Source organism: Lotus japonicus, chromosome 1 (assembly GCF_012489685.1).
Source record: "Lotus japonicus ecotype B-129 chromosome 1, LjGifu_v1.2".
Lineage (NCBI taxonomy): Eukaryota > Viridiplantae > Streptophyta > Magnoliopsida > Fabales > Fabaceae > Lotus > Lotus japonicus.
In genome coordinates, this window is record NC_080041.1 from 18,132,896 (window position 1) to 18,153,454 (window position 20,559).

Below are 20,559 nucleotides of genomic sequence, written 5' to 3' on the forward strand. Positions count from 1 at the left end.
AAGCCACTGTGGTCGGGATGTAAACACACCGAACTATCCTTTGCAGTTAGAATGATGACAATTAAATCAGAGGGAAACATTTCTCAACGATCTTTCAATGAGACTGTGTCGCTCATCAAGGAGTACCTCCTGAAGATAATGTTATTCCTGAAGATTTTTATCAGACAAAGAAAATTGTGTCAAAACTTGGTCTTATTGCAAAAAAAATAGATTGTTGTGAACAGGGTTGTATGTTGTTCTACACTGGTGATGATATGCAATTAAAGGCATGCAAGTTTTGTGGTAGACCTCGTTATCATCAGAAAAAGGTTGGTAGGGATAAATACAAGGAAGTTCCTGTGAAGCGAATGCATTATTTACCCCTTATTCCTAGACTTAAGAGATTATATGCCTCAATGAGTTCTGCACCACACATGAGGTGGCATCATGAAAATAGGCGACAACCAGGAGTGTTATGTCATCCATCAGATGGAGAAGCATGGAAAGAATTTGATCGAAAAAATCTTGATTTTGCAAAAGAACCTAGAAATGTGAGGTTGGGGTTATGTTCTGATGGTTTCATGCCATTTGGTAATGCAGCAAAACCTTATTCTTGTTGGCCGGTAATTGTTACTCCTTATAATCTTCCTCCTGAACTATGCATGACAACTCCCTACATGTTTTTGACATTGATTATTCCTGGGCCCAATAATCCAAAAGAAAAAATTGATGTGTATTTGCAGCCACTGATAGATGAGTTGAAATTGTTATGGAATGAAGGTGTGCTGACATATGACATATCAAAGAAGCAAAATTTTATGATGAAAGCTGCATTATTGTGGACTATTAATGATTTTCCTGCATATGGTATGCTATCGGGTTGGAGCACTGCGGGAAAATTAGCATGTCCATATTGCATGAATCAATCAAAGGCTTTCTGGCTGAAACATGGTGTTAAATGTTCTTGGTTTGATTTCCACTGTCAGTTCTTGCCCATGGATCATGCATACAGAAGAAACAAGGATGCATTTTACAAGAATCGAGTCGTGACGTCTATTGCTCCACGAAGATTAACAGGGGATCAAATGTGGAAAGAAGTTTCTAATGTACCAAAAGTAACTGAGACTCAACCTTGTGTTTGTCCTGGATATGGTGTATCTCATAATTGGATAAAACAAAGCATCTTTTGGGAGTTACCATATTGGAAGTCCAACTTAATAAGGCATAATCTGGACATGATGCATATTGAGAAAAATGTATTTGAAAATGTCTTTAATACGGTGATGGACATCAAGGGCAAGACCAAAGATAATGTTAAAGCAAGAATGGATTTGAAAGAGTATTGTAGGCGAAGGGAACTAGAATTAGTAGAGAACCCTGGTGGAAAACCTTTAAAGCCTAAAGCAAAATTTGTTTTGTCCATTGAGCAGCAAATGACAGTTTGTAAATAGGTTAGTGAGCTGAAAATGCCCGACGGATATGCCTCAAATTTGAGTAGATGTGTAAACATAAGGGAAGGGAATTTCATTGGAATGAAAAGTCATGATTGTCACATCTTTATGGAGCGTTTGTTGCCAATTGCTTTTAGTGCACTACCACTTCAAGTGTGGAAGCCTATAGCTGAGTTGAGTAAATACTTTAAGGATTTGTGCTCAAGTACATTGCAATTGAGTGACTTGTTGTTGATGGAACAAAATATCATCATTACAACATGTAAGTTGGAACGAATCTTTCCACCTGGTTTCTTTAATTCAATGGAGCATTTGCATATTCATCTAGCTTATGAAGCAATAGCAGGAGGTCCCATTCAATATCGATGGATGTATCCTTTCGAGAGGTATTTATTTACATATTATTATGCACAAGTATTAATTGGTTGTATTAATTATGAGTTAATGATATTTTATCATTTTAGGTACTTGGGGAGGTTGAAACGAATGGTTAAAAACAAATCACGGGTAGAAGGGTCTATTTGTGAAGCATATCTATGTCAAGAGACTTCTCATTTTTGTTCATACTACTTTGAGTCTCATGTCCAATCAGCGAGAAATAGAGTTGGTCGAAATGACGCTGGAAGTCATGATGATGTAGATCCACAAAATTTATCAATCTTCAGTCATCCTGGTCGAACAGCTGGAACTTCAAGGAGTCGATATTTAACTGATATGGAATCAGCTGCTGCCCATTTGCATATCCTACTTAATTGTGACGAAGTTAAACCATTCATTGAGTACGTTCGTTTATTGTAGTTTGAGTATTCTTTTAATTCAATAATATATTTACTAATATAGTTATTAATGTCAGACGCTTTGAGCAACATTTGGAGGCATCCTTTCCTAATATCTCTCAAGCTGATATTGATGGTAGGATTGCATCTGAGTTTCCAACTTGGTTTCGATCTTATGTGAGTGTTTTTAGTTTTTAACATTAATATTACATGAGTTAAAGTTATACTTGTGAAATATAAACTCTAATAGGTTTATACTTGATAATGATAGGTTCATGATAGAAATAACATGGTAGACGATCAATTATTGCATCACTTAGCATGGGGTCCTAAGAGAAAGGTGGAGACATGGCCTATTTACTTTGTCAATGGCTTTAAGTTTCATACAAAAGAGTGGAGTGTCAACAAGAAAACCATCAATTCTGGAGTTTGTGTTGAAGGAGATGATGAAGAGCATGAACATTATTATTATGGTACTCTTAAAGAGATTATGCAACTACAATACCCAGGTGAACCAATCAAAAAGATAGTTTTATTTAACTGTGAATGGTTTGATGTTGTCATCAATCGTGGTATGAAGGTTAACAAAGAATATGACATTGTGGAGGTGCATCGTTCTAGAAGGTATTCAAAATATGACCCTTTCATATTTTCAACAAATGCAATTCAAGTGTACTACATGCCTTACCCAGAAAAAATAAAAGAAAAGGTTGATTGGTGGGTTGTTGTTAAAACCAAACCAAGGGGTACAGTTGATGATCGATATGCATTAGAGGTTGCATATCAAGATACAATAGCTCACGTTGATCCGGTCTCAAATGAGGAGCTAGATGGTCACTTGAGAGATGATGATGGTGTATATGAGGAAGTGGAAATCAATGATACTAATGATGGAGAAAACAACGAGGTAGAAGAGAATGAAGATGAGGATGATTTTGAGGATGAGGATGAGGATGAGGATGAGGATGATTCTGAGAATGATTGTGAATTGTTTGACCAATATATATCTTCTGATGATGATTAAAATGTAATATTGTGTTTTCTTTATAAAAGGTAACAAATTGTACTTATATTTATGTTGTTGTTAATTTTAATTTTTATAAATATATTTAAGAAATTTATTTATGTGTGTATTGCAGATGTCAGATCGTGGTCGAGGAAAATCCAAAACTCTTAGAGGACGTCCAAGACCGTTATCACACACTCACAATGATATGTCATCACATGTGGCACATCATGCCACTCCACCTTTAGCACAAGAGGATTCAACCAATGTCCCACCAACTCAATCACCGCCAAATGTTGTTGCTGCCACTCCATCACTTAGGACATCTCATTCAACCCCTTCACCCCGTAGTTCTGAAACGGGTGATGAGCCTATAATTGGATCAAGTGAATCTCAAACTGTATCAGATGATGACAAAACTACTCTCATCCTTGCGGGTCAAGGGTATGCATTATTTATTAGAAGTTATTTCAGTGCATTTAATAAGTCTCTAATTGTTTACATGTATTGTTTGTAGGTTCTTACCTTCGCACCGTGCGGCTAATATCATTACTAATATATTCAGAAGTCACTATACTGATCCATGGGCATCATGGAAGAAGATACCCAAGGACACAAGAAATATGTTGTTTGGAGAGTTCATGGTAGATTTCATATGTTAATTTTCAAGTTTGATTTATTATTTTTATATATTGCAATTTCATCTAACTTTACTTGTATTTATTATAGAGTAAATGTTCTATTTGTCCACCCGACTATATATGGGCTAAAAAGAACTTTGAAGCACGAGGTGCATATTTGATGAAAAGTACTTTAAGTAGGGTTCGTACCTCTAAAACAAGACCAGATTGGCTTGGAGATCATGTATGGAATGGGTTACGTGAGCATTGGGATAGTGTAAGCTTCAACATCAAAAGTGTCAAAGCAAAAGCAAACCGGGCATCCGATTGTGATGGATTTGGGCAGTCCCTTCATATTGGTGGCTCTATTACCACTTCTCAGCATAAAGCAAATATGGTGATGATATTTCTCTTGTAGTCTATTCTTCTCTTAATTTAGATATAGATAATATGGTCATAATTTTATTGTACTTTATTAGATTAAAAAGACCGGAACCGCTCCTACTCAGCTAGAATTGTTTCGCCAGACACACCAACGCAAGGATGCTACATGGGTGGATAAGAAATCAGAACATGTAAATGTATGTCATTCTGAATTTTATGATATACTCTTGTCGTATATCATATAAGGTTGCCTACTGATTGTTTTGCATGCTTTTTAAAATTCAGGTATATCTTTTTCCTTCACGCTTTTAAGTGGTACAATCACTATGTTTCATTAATATTGTATAGTGCTCTTGTCTTTATTGCTCTTAAATATAAGGTAGTAAGCATTATAGAGTTTGTATGGACAATATGTGCCGGTCATTTGAAGTGCTGAAAATTTTCTAAGTGTCTTGAAAAAGAGTAGTATGTTGCTTTATGTATAATTATGATTAATGTTATTGTAACTAATTGTTGCTAACAGGCTACATTTGAAAGTACATGGGAAGATAGGACGCAAAAAGCATCTGAGCAAAATGCTCCTCCACCTAATGAGCTAGATGTGTGGCTTGAGGTAGCTGGTGTGAAAAAAGGTAGAATTTATGGATTAGGAATGGAGTCTACTGTGATGCATAACAAATATCGTGGCTCAAGCTCTTCATCATCTGAGTGGGTACGAAGAGAAGAGTTTGATCAATTGAGGGACACATTAGACATCACTCAAAAAATGGTACGTCAGATGATGGAAATGATGCAAACAACAGCACCAACCAATGTGCATACAGATCACGGTGATAATTCAGATGATTTAGAGGAGTCAGAGGATGCAGATGATCTAGGTGGTTCTTGAGGGATTATTTGAACTTTATCAAACTTTGTTTTTAAGTGTATTGTAATAGACTGGTTTATGAATGTTGACTTGATGATGTTGGTAGAGTACTGTATGAGACTACCATAGTTTATGATGATTGTAGGTTGAAGTTGAATTAGTAACTGTTTTATTGTTCCTATATTGATTGATAGATATGGTTATTACAGGGTTAAATCAGATTGACTAGAAAAATAATTTTTTTGCTAAAATTTTCGTAAAATCATATAATTTTTTTTGAATCCGTCACTAATTCAGTCACTAATTTGTGGCCATAATCGTCACTGAATTCATCACTAAATCAGTCACTAAATCGGTTGCTAATTCGGTTACTAAATCGGTCACAAATTCAGTTGCAAAATCAGTCACTAAATCCGTCACAAATTTCGTTGCTAATTCGGTCACTAAATCGGTTGCACAATCGGTTACTAAATCAGTCACCAAATCAGTTGCAAAATCAGTCACTAAATCGGTTGCAAAACCGGTCACTAAATTCGGTCACTAATTCAGTCACTATTTCGGTCACTATCCGTAGCGACCAACGTTTTAACCACTGATATATTTCGGTCACTAAATCAGTCACTAACTATTTTAGTGACCGATTTTACCCATTTAGTGACCGATTTGGCGGTCACTACTGGGCTGTTTTCTTGTAGTGGTTCCTCGTGCGGATATTATGGCCATCTTGCTAGAAACTGTGAGGTTGCTCCTATCTCGAAGGAATTTCCAGCGACTGAAACGTCTGAGGTGAGTACGTACGACGCATAAGTAACACAGGTGAGGGAGAAGGTACTCACAACTCTAAGGAAAATGAATGAGTAGCGTAACAATGATTGAGGGAGTGAATTCAGGAGCTATCAATGCCAGAGTGACTGAGTGAACTGTCGAGATTCGAGAAACAACACATGGGCAATGGTTAATTGTTAACAAAAGAAGAAGGAATTTGTCAATTTCAATTCAAATCGCCTTATCAATGCTCATCCAAATCGGCCTCAAAATGTGGAGAGGATTAAGGGCTCCAAGAATGGAAACAAATATGGGGCTTTTCAATCTTTTATTCGTGCGGTTTTCAAAACTCACTTTCGGTTTGCTGGAGTGGCTTCATTCTGGCAAAGAATGGTCTACGAGTTATGTATTCTAAGGCAGAGACAATGGATCATAGTGGGGCATCTATCTTCTGGGTCCTCAAACCAGCAGGGATTTCACTTTTCACACAGTTGAGACGTCCATGCCCAAATGGTGTCAATTCCTATTAGCCACATAGTAAAAAGATGGATCTGTTCCGCACTATATACAAGTCACTTAGACTCTTAGAGTGAGTAAGCCTAAATTTTCTTTAAAAAAAAAAAAAGTAAGCCTAAATTTGAGTTGGTTAATACGCTCCCTCCTCACATAAGAGCTCTTTGAGCTTGAAGCATGAATAAATACACAGATCTGCCTATCATGTGTTTAAATTCCACTTTTTAATTGGAAAGTGAGGGGAGCAATTATCAAACTCTAGACCGCTAAGTTGTAGAGACTTTGATACCATGTCAAACAATCAATTATGATTTTATATTCTAACAATAGTGGCCATGTTAGCTCATTCTATGTGGAAGAAGATTCTAGCGGAGAGAAAGAGAACATTGGTATTGTTGTAAATGCAATCTTTAATAGAATTTTTTTTTTTTTGAAAGTAATCTTTAATAGAATTGAATCTGCCTAGTTATTTTTTTAACAGTTTATCCAATAGTTGTTGTTCAAGTGAACCAAGGTGAATCAATTTTCAAGTGAGTCACGCTAGGCAAAAACTATATAACATTAATAAACTCATTTTAATATTTTTTGACCTGACCATTCTCTTCGCGGTCTAAATCAAGGGATTCAAGATATATAACACATTTAATGGGAAAGGCAAATCTCATATATTCACCCTCAATATAAATAATTTGCGACATCTCTATTAACCATCTTTATAGTCATCGAGTTAGATGTGAGAGTTGATGACTGAATCATTTGATGATATTCACGACATGTCTAACAACCTTCTTTGAACTAAAACTTAATGTATGTACATGTGTAACTCACAACACGACCACCATCTGAAGCATGAATAAAGGAAGACCTTGTAAAGGTAACGATGAGAAAATTATGAGCAAAAATACTTAATGTGCATTCGGATAAATAATTTAATTAAATGCTTATAATAAAAAATGCTTAATAAGCTGATTCGATAACCTTAATTATAAGCCCAAAATATTTTATACTTATGTATAACCGCTTAGCTTATAAAAATAAACTCTAAACAGTTTATAAGAAGATCATAAGATATTTTGTAAGCTTACTCGGTCAACCACTTGGATAAGCATGTATGCAATTAAATAATCTCAAATAAACTCTTTCCTTAATGCATATTTGGTATGCGAAGGCAAAACAACAATTGCTTCTTTCAAATTGGGGTTAAAAAAAACTCGAGTAAATTTTTTGTCATTCAAAATAAAATTGTAATGAATATAATTGATTAAAAAAATAAAGACATTAGCTTTCAAAATAAATTTAATTCAACAATTATCTTTTCGATTTTTTTTAAGTATTTATCATCTTTTGAATAAAGTCTCATGGCTTGCTAGGCGCTAATTAAAGATTTGGAGACGTTGTAGCATAACCCACACAAAGGTTCCAGGGAGATAAAAACCGCTTTCATCATGCAAAAGGAATAAATTCTTTCTACAAGTAACAAGATCACGCAAGTATTTTCACACGGTTGCTAGCATTATATCCTGCTCCATCAAGTTCTGCATTCATCGAAGCAAACCAATCTCTCACATTTTCTCAATTTCAAAAAAATAACTCATATTTTCCCTATTCAAATTTTAAATTGCTGAGAATGGCGGTTGAGGCCTTGCTTGGGCTTGTGTATGAGAATTTGCTCTCTCTGGTTCAGAATGAATTTGCAACCATTTCTGGAATCACCGGAAAAGCTAAACAGCTACCAAGCAATTTAGATGAAATCCATGTTGTTGTTAAAGCTGCTGAGAAGAGAGTTGTTAAACATGCTAAGAAGGAACAAAAACAATACACAGCTGTGGCTAGAGGAACTAAAAGATGCTGTGTACGAGCTAGATGGTATCTTTGATGAATATTCTATAAAATCCCTTGGACTTAGGGGATTTTCCTTTTTCAAACCAAAGAATATAATGTTCCGCTATGAGATTAGTAAGAGGCTGAAAGAGATTACAAGGAGGTTTGATGAGATTGCTAAGCGTGGGAGAAACTTCACTCTTGATGTTGAGGAACTGCAAACTGGAGACGACGAATGGCGCCAAACTATCTCAATTGATGACCAATCTCAAATATATGGACGAGATGATGATAAGAAAAGGACTGTGGAGTTTCTTTTGAAGCAAGCACGAGGATCTCACTTCCTTTCCATCTATCCTATTGTTGGCTTAGGTGCAGTTGGAAAGACAACACTTGCTTATTTAGTTTTCAATGATGAAAGCGTAAATAACAATTTTAGTGTAAAAATTTGGGTTTGTGTTTCGAAAAGTTTTTCTATTAAGAGGATTCTAAGCTCCATTATTGAAGCAGTCACACATGAAAAGTATGATACACTGCAACTAGATGAAATGGAAAGCAAGGTGCAAGAATTGTTGCAAAATAAAAGATATTTGCTAGTCTTGGATGATGTGTGGGCATTAATGGAAACCACGTGGAATGAGGTGAAATTTGTGTTGTCATGTGGATCCAAAGGTGCTTGCATCTTGGTAACAACTCGCGATAAGAAAGTTGCAGCAATCATGGGAACATGTCAAGCTCATTATTTGGTTGGCCTGTCTGAGGATCAAAGTTGGTTATTATTCAAAAAATGTGCATTTGGTCCTGGAAAGGAAGTCAGTGAAGAGTCTGTTGCAATAGGTAAGGAGATTATGAAGAGGTGTGGGGGATTACCACCCTCAATTCGAGAATTAGGAATCCAATGCTCGAGGAATGAGGACACGAAATGGCATATAGTTAGACAGCAAGAGCTTTGGATGTTATCGTCTCAGATTCAGACTTTCCGTACATTAATGTTGAGCTACTTTGATTTATCACCAATGTCAAGAGAATGTTATGCTTTTTGTGTCATATTTCCCAAAGATACCGAAATCATAAAAGAAGATATAATTCATCTTTGGATGGCTAATGGGTTTATTTCATCAAGAGGTAACTTGGAGGTAGAAGATGTTGGGAGTGCGATTTGGGATGAATTGTGCCAAAAGTTATTCTTCCAAGATATCAAGGTAGATGATTCTTCTGGAGACATTTCTTTCAAGATGCATTATCTTATCCATGAACTTGCTCAATTAATTATGAGGCAAGAGTGTTTGCTTTTCGACTATGAAAATATGAGACATTTGAGGAAAAGCGTACGCCATGTTAGTTTTCATGGTGACATAGTCTATGATGAAGTCTTGGAGAGAGTTGAATCTTTTTTTTTGAAATTGGAGAGAGTTAAATCTATGCGAACTTTATACGAGTTAGAACTTCATGGCCAAGGTAATATATTATTGTTTCCCTTAACTCCTCCTCTTCGAGAAATACACACAAGTTCATTTAAGTTACCTCATTCTCTCCGAGTAATACGCACAAGTTCACTTAAGTTACTACCACTCAAAAATTTAATTCATTTGAGGTATTTGGAGCTTTATGGTTTTGCAATAAATAAGCTTTATGGTCCTTTCATAGACACCCTCCTTGAATCAATTTCTAGCTTGCAGAAATTAGAAATCTTAAAACTGAAACATTTTTCAAATCTTATTTGTTTACCAAAGCAATTCACATCCTTAAAGAACCTTAGACATCTTGCCACCAAATGTTGTTATTCATTATCTCGTATGTTCCCTGACATTCGAAAACTATCTCGTTTGAGAACATTGAATGTTTACATCGTCGGTTCAGAGGCAGGGCACACCTTGGCAGAACTACATGATTTAGAATTGGGAGGAAAACTAAGCCTTGAAGGCCTAGAAAATGTTGATAGTTTATCTGATGCTCAAGACGCCAATTTGGTTAGTAAAGAAAATCTCCAAGATTTAAGCTTCTCATGGTACCGTCGTGATATCCTAGATTTAAGCGTCTTATGGTACCAAAGTGGTGAAACTGAGTCACCTGCTATTAATGTTGAGCACGTACTTGAAGGGCTTCGACCTCCCTTATATCTCAAGAAGTTGAGAATACACCAGTATGAAGGACTAAGTTTCTGTTTCCCTTGGATATTGCATATGAGAAGTTTAGTTGTTCTTGAACTTCACGATTGCAGAAACGTCCAACGACTTTCGTCACTTGGTCTACTATCTTTGAGAAAACTTAAAATACAAGATATGGACAATATGCAGTACATGGATGATGATGATGATGAAAGTTACGATGACATGGAGTTTAGGGCTTTCCCATCTTTGGAGGAACTCGAGTTGCGTGGGTTACCAAAGTTAGAACGGTTGTTGAAAGCAGAAAAAAGGAATATGTTTCCATTACTTTCTCATTTGTACATATTCTATTGCCCTAAGCTTGTTTTGCCTCACCTTCCATCACTTAAGAGCCTCCAGTTATATGTTTGTAACAATGAGGTACTCAGGCCAATTTCTAGTTTTAATGCTCTTACCAGCCTTGAGCTTTCTTGTGGTGATAAATATTTGACATCCTTTCCCGAGGGAATAATGAGAAACTTGGCTTCTCTTGAAACTCTGGTAATATATAATTTCCCTAGATTGAAGAAAATACCAAATGAACTCATCAACCTCAACGCTTTGAGGCACCTAGAAATCATATGGTGTGAAGAGCTCGAGTCTTTACCAGAGGAAGGTTGGGAAAGTCTTTGCTCAGTTTTAACGCTCAAGTTTTATTTGTGTAGCGGATTGAGATCCTTGCCAGAAGGTGTTCGACGCCTCACTTCACTTGAGGTTTTGGAGATTTGTCTTTGCCCAACATTAGGGGAGAGGTGTAAGAAGGGAATAGGGGAAGATTGGGAGAAGATACAACACATTCCAAAAGTGATTGTCGATGGCATATATACTAAGAATCCCACTGCACGTGTTGGCAGGATATGGCACTGTTAAGTCTTGACTCTCGTCTCTTCTCTATGTGAGTATTTCATCCACTTGACTTGTTGCAATGACTTGCTTAATGCATTATTCAATACAGTTTATAGTCTTTCCATTATAATTCTGTTTGAGATTGTGTTTCTTCAAAGGGTTCATATTCCTCTCAAGAAACGAGGATAATGGCTTTGATATCTGTAAAATTTTCTAAATTAGGATTTCTAGCTGCATTATGCCCTAAGCTTTCGATTGATCAATATGATTGTAGTCATAGAAAGAAGCATGTAAACTAATATGCTAAATTTCATTGACAAGGGTTTCCTTATTTCTAATTTCCTATACTTACTGTGTATACTCTCTGTCTAGTATTAGATGAATATGAGTATGGTGTATATATGGTTAATAATGGGCATGCTCTTAGAATTCGAGTTAAGTTTAACTCTACACCAAAAGTTAGTTCAGGGATGTAGATTGCTCTGTCTTTTATAAAATTAATCATTCCTTGAAACAGAGGTTTGTTAATTTTATTTTATTTGACCTCTTTTTATGTTAATATATGATCCCATAGTTTTTCTTACTGCTTCAATTTTTTTCTTAATATCAGAGGGCTCAAGTGGATTCTTTCTAGCAATTCAGGTGCAACTTGTCAATCTAGAATAGGCACCAAGGACCATGACCAGTTCAGAGCATCAGTTAGTCACCGTTACTTCCACCATACAAATTACAATAAAAAAATTGTTTTCTTTTATCGCTACAGCCTACATGTATTAGTTACTTCTAGATTACAATTACAAAAGCAACAATGTTTTCTTTTATCCCTATATGTTAGTTACTTCTACATTACAGTTACAAAAGCAAAATTTTCCTATATTTCTGCACGTAACATGTTATGTTTACTTGGCCTATTTTTTAATGCTTAATCTCTTGCTATTTATTTAAAAAGAAGAAAAGAAAATGACAACAGATATTCAAGTCAGAGTAACTTTGCATAAGCATATTGGGGAAACAGATTCTACAGATACCACCATATGCCCATAGTACTTATAGTGCAATGCAACCTATCACCTATCTCTAGTTTACCTGGGGTTCCAAATAACAGCAGCATCATTCAAGATATGAACCCTTTGTCCTTCAAACTCTCTACAGCATCCTTAATAATTTCCTCCATTGGAATGAATTCCAAACCCAAATCCATGAGTTTCTTTGATCCATCCTTTGCTCTCAACAATCCTGGCTGGGTATCTCGTTGCATCCTTCAAAGGAAAATGACATACACCATATGAGAAATTTTTGGATTAGAACAACCTTGTATTTTGATTAAGATGACTGTATAGTGTATACTGACAAGTCTACAAGAAATACCCAGCTTCAAATCCTAATCTATTTTTCTTTTTGAATGCTTTTGACAAGGAATTGAAAACGTGACCAACATGAACTAATGCCACAGCAATAATACACAGTTTTGATACATTCACACCCACGTTTCTTCCTCTCTGCCTCTTCTTTTCCTATTATATCATCTATCATATCTCTCAGCTCCCTCTCTTCTATGCCTCTCTCTCTAGGTGTGGGTTGGAATTGGTGGGTGAGTGCATAACAGTTTTCCAGTAAAAAGCCATGCATGTACTGTACAGTATAGTTTGAAACTTAAATAAGAAACACCATGATAATTGATGACATTCAAGATTCATTAGCTAGTGCATGAATGAAAACCATAGCTCAACACATGAACCAAGTTAACGGATGTTCAAATAAAAAATGAACAGTTTCTTCAACAAACCATTCAAGAATGATGTACCATCACTCATTTCTAGCAAATCTGTGGCTTACTTACTTTGGCACATTAAACTCTGGATAAAGTTCAGCAACTTTTGCTACAAAGTCGCCGTAGTGAGAAATAGCTTCTACACACATATGTCTACCAGCTGCTCCTTTGTTCTCATACACTAAAATATGTGCCAATGCTACATCTTTAAAGTGGACCAATCCCATAAAGAAGTTCTCATATGTTTCAGCACAACCTGCACCAGGACAAAGACAAAATCACAATACTTAGAAACACCCTAAAAAAAAAATTGGGAATACTGAACTACTGACATACAAGCTTCAACATTAGTATTTGGGCCAACAATGATTATTAACAAATCGTAAAATGATTATGAAAAGACTTTAGCACAACCAAAGAAGACAATCTTCAAAAGGCGCAAGATAAACAAGAAATCAAGTTCTGAATGTCCTATTTTACCATCTACTTGGGTGACAATTTAGCAGTTGCACTAATTAAGTGACTTCCACAATTAACACAGCAAAATATCACATGGAAAAGTGAAAAAAGCAAGTAAACCACACCTAAGATCAAAGATACTACTTCACTCAACACAACTACAAATAGCAATTCGCAAACAATCGCCTTATCAATATTAGCAACCTATACTTACCTTGAAGAAGTCTCACTAACATGACCATGCTTGCATTAAGCCTTGGTGGAATAACAGGGCCCATTACAGTACCAGGATTCACCACCACAACATCCAAACCATTCTCTTTAGCAAAATCCCAAGCAGCTTTCTCTGCCAATGTCTTTGACATTGGATACCACAACTGCACCAAACAATTTCAAAAATGCCAAATTCAATGCCTCACACACTAAACAACACACTATCACATGCAATTGCAAACCTCTTTTTGCTGGCAGTATTCAATGTCAGTCCAGCAATCCTCTCTCTTGACAACATCAGAAGGCCAACTGGGGCTCGGGGTAATCGCAGAAACAGAGGACGTGACCACCACGCGCCGCACTCCTGCTTCCTTCGCCGCAGCAAGAACATTCTCAGTCCCTTTGATCGCCGGGTCCAGAAGCTCCTTCTGCACAAACCCAACAGCTTCAGATCCCAAAAGGGTCCACGAAAAAGAGGAAAAGATTTAAGATTTCAGAAGAAGCACAAGAGTACCTGAGGGTCATGGACTTGATCAACAATACAAGGAGAGGCGAGGTGGAAAACGCCGGCGCAGCCGTTGACGGCGGCGAGGACGGTGTCGTAGTGGAGGAGATCGATCTGGAACAGGCGGAGGCGAGTGGATGCTCCTTCGAGAGATTGTAGATGCTTCGTCTCGGTTTCATCGTCTGGTTTTGAGAACAAAGGAAAAGAGTGAGTTAGAATAGAAAGGTTGTGTTGATGGTGGTGAAATAATGGAGTGTGGAAGGTAACTGAGATTTTGGACGGTGGCGTGAACGGTGTAGCCACGATCGAGGAGGAGATGGACCAGCCATGAACCGATGCAGCCACTGCCGCCGGTGACGCAAACGTGCTCGGACATCCTGCGATAGTGTCACAGGGGAATCAATCCTCTTGTAGTGATGATAGTGCTGCCTTTGCACTCAGCCAAAGCCACTCACCTAATGTTTAATTTCATCCTCGAAAAGTGGAAGAGTCGGACAAGTTAGTTTAGTTAAAGAAAATACTTTGTTGTTCTCCTCATTGTATTGAATGTTGATCTAGTTAGTCATGTAGCGAGATAAAATGTTGGTTCATATGGATTACTTTGACTGATATTTGTACAATTAGGAGCTAACTTGTCAAAGGCTTACAATTAGTTCATTCACTACATTTTCCTATGGTGACATGTGACTTTTAATGTGTACGCATTAGACAAGTTAGCTCATAGCAGAAAAGGAGCGTACTAAACACCCCTAACTTAACATAGAGACCAATTGACTTATGAGTGGGAAGAGCTTTTATCTTCAGTTTTAAACCACGCTCCCATTTTAACAACTCATTTGGCTTGGCCAAAGTTGCCATCTTTGTGGCAATCAGGAAAGCCCAAATCATGGCTTCAGCGGCACCAATGGGGGACAATCTAGCATCTCTGGGCATATGGAGAGAATAGGAAAACTTTTGTAGACTCCAAATAAACATCAATAGTGACTGAGAGAGGTGATGGATGTAGTAGAGACATGGCGGAAATAGTGGGACGACGGTGGGAGGGGTGACCGTGAGCAAATTTACTAGAGCCTTAGGTGGTGGTTGGTGCCTACCACCGCAAATGGTGGAGCAAAGGACGAGATGAGGCATGTAAGGAACTCCGCAAACGACCTAACCTCACTTCCTCTCCTCAAAACAAATCAAAGACCACCCTTTCAACCAAGAGCTGCGCTGCGCTAGAGAAAGGTGTGGGGATGATAGCCTCAAGCTTGGGTTGCGGTGGTGCTTACATAAACGACGGCGAAACTCCAGATGATGTCAGGTCGTATATACTTCACTGGTTAGCGAGGTGATTGTCGCGTTGTCTCAATACTAGATCTATGACAAGGCTCTTAGTGTTAGATGGAGGCGGCAAAGGTGGAGACAGGGGCGGTGGGGGTGAAGGACGGTGGTGGCAATGAAAGGGAATAGGACATGAACAAAAACAGCTAAAAACTCACTTATTTGAGTAAAAGATCCACCTAATATGAAAGAGAACTCACATATTGTAGCGCCCCAATTTCTCAACTGAGGAATTACATTAGTAACTTGACAAGTCTAAGGACTATTTAGCAATCCCAAAATACAAGGGTAATTTTTTTTTAAAAGAACTAAACGTTTTATCGCTAAAGCGAATACATTTGTCACTTGTTTGATAAGATACTTCCACTGTAGGTTTTTAAACATAGCATAACCCTCAAAATTAAACTTGTACCCAACATAATAATATATATAGTCATAGGGAAATTTACGATATCATGAACAAGGTTCAAAATAAGTACGCACACTTAGACAAGTGGCAAAAACAAGGTTTTAATGACAGTTTTCAGATGGAGAAGAAGACTTAAACATAGTCTACAAAAGAAAGTTAAACTGCTTCTCCCATCGCTACTCCGACGCCTACGATCCATGTCTCCAACTCAAACACAGCAAAGCTTCGGCGGAAGGACCTCCATCGCCTAATAACGTTAAGCGTCCAAACAACAAGTGGCAAACAGAAAGGGTTAACTCATGCAATTATCTCACATAAAAAGAGAAAAGCATGCGATTGAAATTTAATTACAAAGCATGGTAATTAAACTGACAACTTATATCAAGTTAAATGACGAATCATCGGACAACATAGCATCAGATGTTAGCGCCTTAAATGCGGTTATATGCTGCTACCAAAATGGATCGATCAATAATGTCTCGCAAGATGGGACAGACGAGGAATGAAAACCCCTGATCTGCCACTTAATAACGCCCCTGAAGGACAGGACAGACGGAGAACGATAACTCCTGAATGCCACTTAATAACGCCTCAAAAGACGGGACAGTCATGTGGAACGACAACCATTGTACTGCCACTTGGCGTCTCGAAAGACGGGACAACCACGTGGAACGAAAACCACTGGACTGCCACTTTAGTTTCAACCCTATATGCCAAAGTCAGTCAACCACATCTCGTGACTTCATTAGTCACTCGATCAACAACTTCCGATCCAATAATCAAGTCAAGCATACTAAATCATCAATATTCAAATATCACGAACATCAGAGCATCAACAATAACCAATGGCCGAAGCCCTAGAATTTTTTTGACAAAAGCCTCAGAAACAGTCAACATAAGTTGATATATAACGCAGTAAAACATGCCAATACTTCAATCAAATGTCAATCAAATTAAATACCTTCATCTCAAATGCAAGCAGTGCGATTAAAGCATGCAAGACTCAATGACACTTCTATACTGAGTTACCCTTACCTTCGTGAGTAGTAGTGCATAGAAGTTGCGAACCTTGTGACCTTTCAGATCTCAGACAAGGCACTTGAGATGATCGACGGAGCTATTTATGAGCAGTATACTCACCTGAGGAGTTATGCTGAAGAACTCCTCAGAAGTAATCCAGGGAGTACTGTGATCATCAAAATCTCTGTTGGAGTTGATGGACCAGTCTTTGAAAGCATTTACGTGTGTTTTGCAGCTTGTAAAATGGTTTTTGCTACCACATGCAGGCCTTTAATTGGGTTAGATGGCTGTTTTCTAAAAGGAGTTTATGGTGGGCAGTTGTTGACAGCAGTAGGGAAAGATGGTAATAACCAAATGATTCCTATTGCATTTGCAGTTGTGGAAGTAGAAAGAAAGGATTCATGGTCTTGGTTTGTGGACCTATTGATGGGGGATTTGGATGGGATTCAGAGAAAGCCATGGTGCTTTATTTCAGATCAACATAAGGTAATAAATTTCATATTTCAATCACCTAATTTCACTTTAATTTCACTCATACTTAATGTATTTTCCTTTTGGTTTGTAGGGTTTGGTTCCTACATTACAGGAGTTGAATCCTAATGTTGACCACAGGTTTTGTGTCAAGCACTTGTATGGTAATTGGAGGAAGAAGTACCCAGGTGAGGAGATGAAAAGTGCATTATGGGCTGCTGCTAGGGCGACTACAATGCCAGAATGGGAGAGAGCAATGGGGAATATGAAGAGGTTGAATGAGGAAGCATGGAAAGACATGTCTGAGATCCCTCCAAAGAAGTGGACTAGAGCTGCCTTTAGCACTTACCCTGTGTGTCATCTACAAGTCAATAACATGTGCGAGGCATTCAACAGGGCTATTCTGGAATGGAGAGAGAAGCCAATAATCTCTCTCATTGATGGACTAAAATCATACATGACTGATAGGATTGTGAAGTAGAGAGACTTGATGCTGAGGTACAAAGGAGAAATTTGTCCAATGATACAACAGAAGCTTGAGGTGAACAAGGACTATGCTAATAAATGGCATGCTCAATGGCATGGAGATGAGAGCCATGCACAATTTGAGGTTTCAAATGGGAATGACAAGTATATTGTTGACATGAAGATTAAGAGTTGTGCTTGCAGAAGGTGGGATTTGTCTGGAATTCCATGCTGCCATGCAATTGCTTGTATTTATTACAACAATGAAATTCCTGAAGACTATGTTAATCCTTGGTACAGGTAAATAAATAACATACTTCATTGTGTTTCTTTGGTTGTGTTTGTTAATCCTTGGTGAATGACTATGTGAGTGTTGACTGTGTTTTTTGCAGGAAAACAACATTCCTAAAGACCTATGAGTATATTATCATGCCCTCAAATGGTCCTAAGTTATGGTCCACAAGTTCAGCTCCACCCTTGAAGCCACCTTACATGAGAAGGGCACCGGGAAGGCCCAAGAAGCAGCGGATTAAGACTAATGATGAGCCTAAGAACCCTCACAAGCTAAAGAGACAGCAATCTACAATTAAGTGTGGCAGATGTGGGGAATGAGGCCATAATGTTAGGACATGAAAGGGGAAGATTGCTGCTAATAGGGAGATACCAACTGGTGGAAATCAAGTAACATCAAAATTTATTTGTTGACATTTTGATATTCATTCTTTAGTTATAGTGGGACTAAGACAATGTTTTTGTAATTGCTTTGCTTCTAGGATCATACACAACTTGTTCACCCTAAACAGAGGGTGAGTAATGCACAGGGAAGTGGAGCTGGAGCAGGGCCATGTAATGCACAAGGAAGTGGAGCTGGAGCAGGGCCAAGTAATGCTGGAAGAGGAGCTGGAAGGGGAGCAGGTAGAGGAGCTGGAAGGGGAGCAGGAAGAGGTCAGCCATTACCACCACAACAAGCCACTCAACCTATTCAGAACTCTCAAACAGGCAGCACATTAACCTCACAACTTCCAAGTGCTTCTCAGGTTGATGAAAGGTCAAGGAAGAAGCAGAAAATGGGGGTGGGAACTCAAGAAAGCAATGCATAACTGAATATGCATTGCAATCTGTCATTTTGGTGTCATTTGGAACAAGTTATGTCATGTTCTCAGTTTGGTGTCATTTTGGACAAGTTATGTCATGTTCTCAGTTTAGTGTCATTTTGAACAAGTTATGTAATGTGTTTAATGTCACTTTGGACAAGTAAGGTTAAGTGCAATTGTGTTATTTTCATTTCAAGTGCAATGGTGCAATGTGTTATTCTGAGATGTTATTGTTTAGAGAAATCCATTTTGTACTGTTGTTCCTTGCACTTAATTTGTGTTACTGGAATTTTGTGAAGTTTGGTTTTCCTCATTAAATTTGGGGTTGAAAGGTGAATGATATCCCAGGTCCACGCATACTTCTAATTTCCATGACCTGGTATTCATTTTCATACAACCCTTTATGTGTAATTGTTTAGAGAAATCCATTGTGTTATTCTCATTTCTTCAAATGCAATTGTTCAGAGAAAACCATACACATTAGACAAGAAAAAGGCTTAAGAAAAAATCTTAAAACGGAGCACATTTGAACACAAAAGACCTGCTTCCATTTCATTGATAGATAAACATTCTCCACATACATTACATAATTCGAATAGACATACACATCCATTAAACTCCTAACCAAAACACCAAGCCTCTAAACACAAATCAGAGCTTCCAATACATAAGGCCAATCACTGTGACCAACACCACAATAACTACACAGCAAACTCCAATACACCAAAGTAAAATCTTCTCCTTCTTCTTCAAGCCTTCAACCACAGTAAGTAACCAAGCAATCACCTTCTTCTCGCGTTGATTGAACTCTTGATCATGCCACTGGAAAAACCCACATCTCCTTTTCCTACCCTGAAATTTTTTCAACAAAAGATTGGGTTGAGATTCAGATCGAGGGAATGTGAGGAGTGAACAACCGAATGAAAACCTCATGTTTACCTGATACAAGCCACATCCATAGAACCTTCTCCTTGGGTTCTCTCTTGTCCACGACGTCCTAAGTGGAGAAACAACCCCACAATCGCAAATCACTCTTCTACCATGGGGGTCACTCACACTCGTCGCAGACGACGACGAAGCTTGAGGCACTCGCCCATTCATGTCCATTCACGAAGCCTGGAGAAAGTTCTTGGTCTGGAGAACGTTGGTCTCGAACAACTGATTTCTAGAGTTTAGAATTGGGAAATTTGGGACTGAATCCTTATTTAAATGTCCATGGTAATTTTTTTTATTTTATTCATCTTTTTTTAATCAAATGGAAGCTTATCTGGAGTCATAGTGGCAGTACAGGTCATTAATGAGAGCCACGTATGCCAATTTAAACGGTGAACTAACGGATGAACCCAATTTTCACGTTTCAAACTTAGGTGTACCAAAATCGCTCGTTTTAAACACAGGGGATGAAAATTGCACAAGCGCTATACATCAGGGACGAAAACTGCAATTAAGCCAAAAAAATATCTGGTAAGTTAAGAATAACCCTTGGAAAAGGAAAAGCGAAACGGGAAGAAGGATGAAGGTCTGATCGGTGAAGATATGTATATTAGTTCAAAGGTAAAATTATGATCCTTAATTCCTTAGATATTCACGACTAGGCAATGTTGTAGGTAACTATCATGCAACCAAGTGTATAAAATATTATTGAATCAAATG

General features: G+C 37.7%; 6 protein-coding genes across 6 annotated transcripts; 4 read left to right on the top strand and 2 right to left on the bottom strand.

Moving 5' to 3' along the window:
• The first annotated feature begins 1,098 nt into the window (after positions 1-1,098).
• On the top strand, positions 1,099-2,441 carry LOC130731673 (uncharacterized). Its single transcript, XM_057583933.1, has 3 exons — positions 1,099-1,816; positions 1,895-2,209; positions 2,284-2,441. Exons 1-3 carry the CDS (start codon positions 1,446-1,448, stop codon positions 2,402-2,404), a joined length of 807 nt encoding a protein of 268 aa, XP_057439916.1. The 5' UTR covers positions 1,099-1,445; the 3' UTR covers positions 2,405-2,441.
• Positions 2,442-2,495: 54 nt separating this feature from the next.
• On the top strand, positions 2,496-4,265 carry LOC130728882 (uncharacterized). Its single transcript, XM_057580469.1, has 4 exons — positions 2,496-3,113; positions 3,346-3,656; positions 3,730-3,856; positions 3,942-4,265. Exons 1-4 carry the CDS (start codon positions 2,496-2,498, stop codon positions 4,248-4,250), a joined length of 1,365 nt encoding a protein of 454 aa, XP_057436452.1. The 3' UTR covers positions 4,251-4,265.
• A 190-nt stretch (positions 4,266-4,455) lies between these two features.
• LOC130731674 (uncharacterized) lies at positions 4,456-5,154 on the top strand. Its single transcript, XM_057583934.1, has 2 exons — positions 4,456-4,501; positions 4,740-5,154. The coding sequence occupies exons 1-2, from the start codon at positions 4,484-4,486 to the stop codon at positions 5,103-5,105; spliced, it is 384 nt and encodes a 127-aa protein (XP_057439917.1). The 5' UTR covers positions 4,456-4,483; the 3' UTR covers positions 5,106-5,154.
• Positions 5,155-8,155: 3,001 nt separating this feature from the next.
• On the top strand, positions 8,156-11,200 carry LOC130728891 (putative disease resistance protein RGA1). The gene has a single exon (XM_057580473.1). The coding sequence runs from the start codon at positions 8,156-8,158 to the stop codon at positions 11,198-11,200; it is 3,045 nt and encodes a 1,014-aa protein (XP_057436456.1).
• Positions 11,201-12,087: 887 nt separating this feature from the next.
• Positions 12,088-14,703, bottom strand: LOC130733946 (cinnamoyl-CoA reductase 1-like). The gene is made up of 6 exons (XM_057586236.1): positions 14,392-14,703; positions 14,134-14,306; positions 13,862-14,047; positions 13,621-13,783; positions 13,017-13,203; positions 12,088-12,435 (listed from the first exon to the last, which is right to left on the bottom strand). The coding sequence occupies exons 1-6, from the start codon at positions 14,498-14,500 to the stop codon at positions 12,291-12,293; spliced, it is 963 nt and encodes a 320-aa protein (XP_057442219.1). The 5' UTR covers positions 14,501-14,703; the 3' UTR covers positions 12,088-12,290.
• Positions 14,704-19,557: 4,854 nt separating this feature from the next.
• LOC130728901 (uncharacterized) lies at positions 19,558-20,013 on the bottom strand. Its single transcript, XM_057580482.1, has 2 exons — positions 19,846-20,013; positions 19,558-19,758 (listed from the first exon to the last, which is right to left on the bottom strand). Exons 1-2 carry the CDS (start codon positions 20,011-20,013, stop codon positions 19,558-19,560), a joined length of 369 nt encoding a protein of 122 aa, XP_057436465.1.
• Positions 20,014-20,559: the final 546 nt, after the last annotated feature.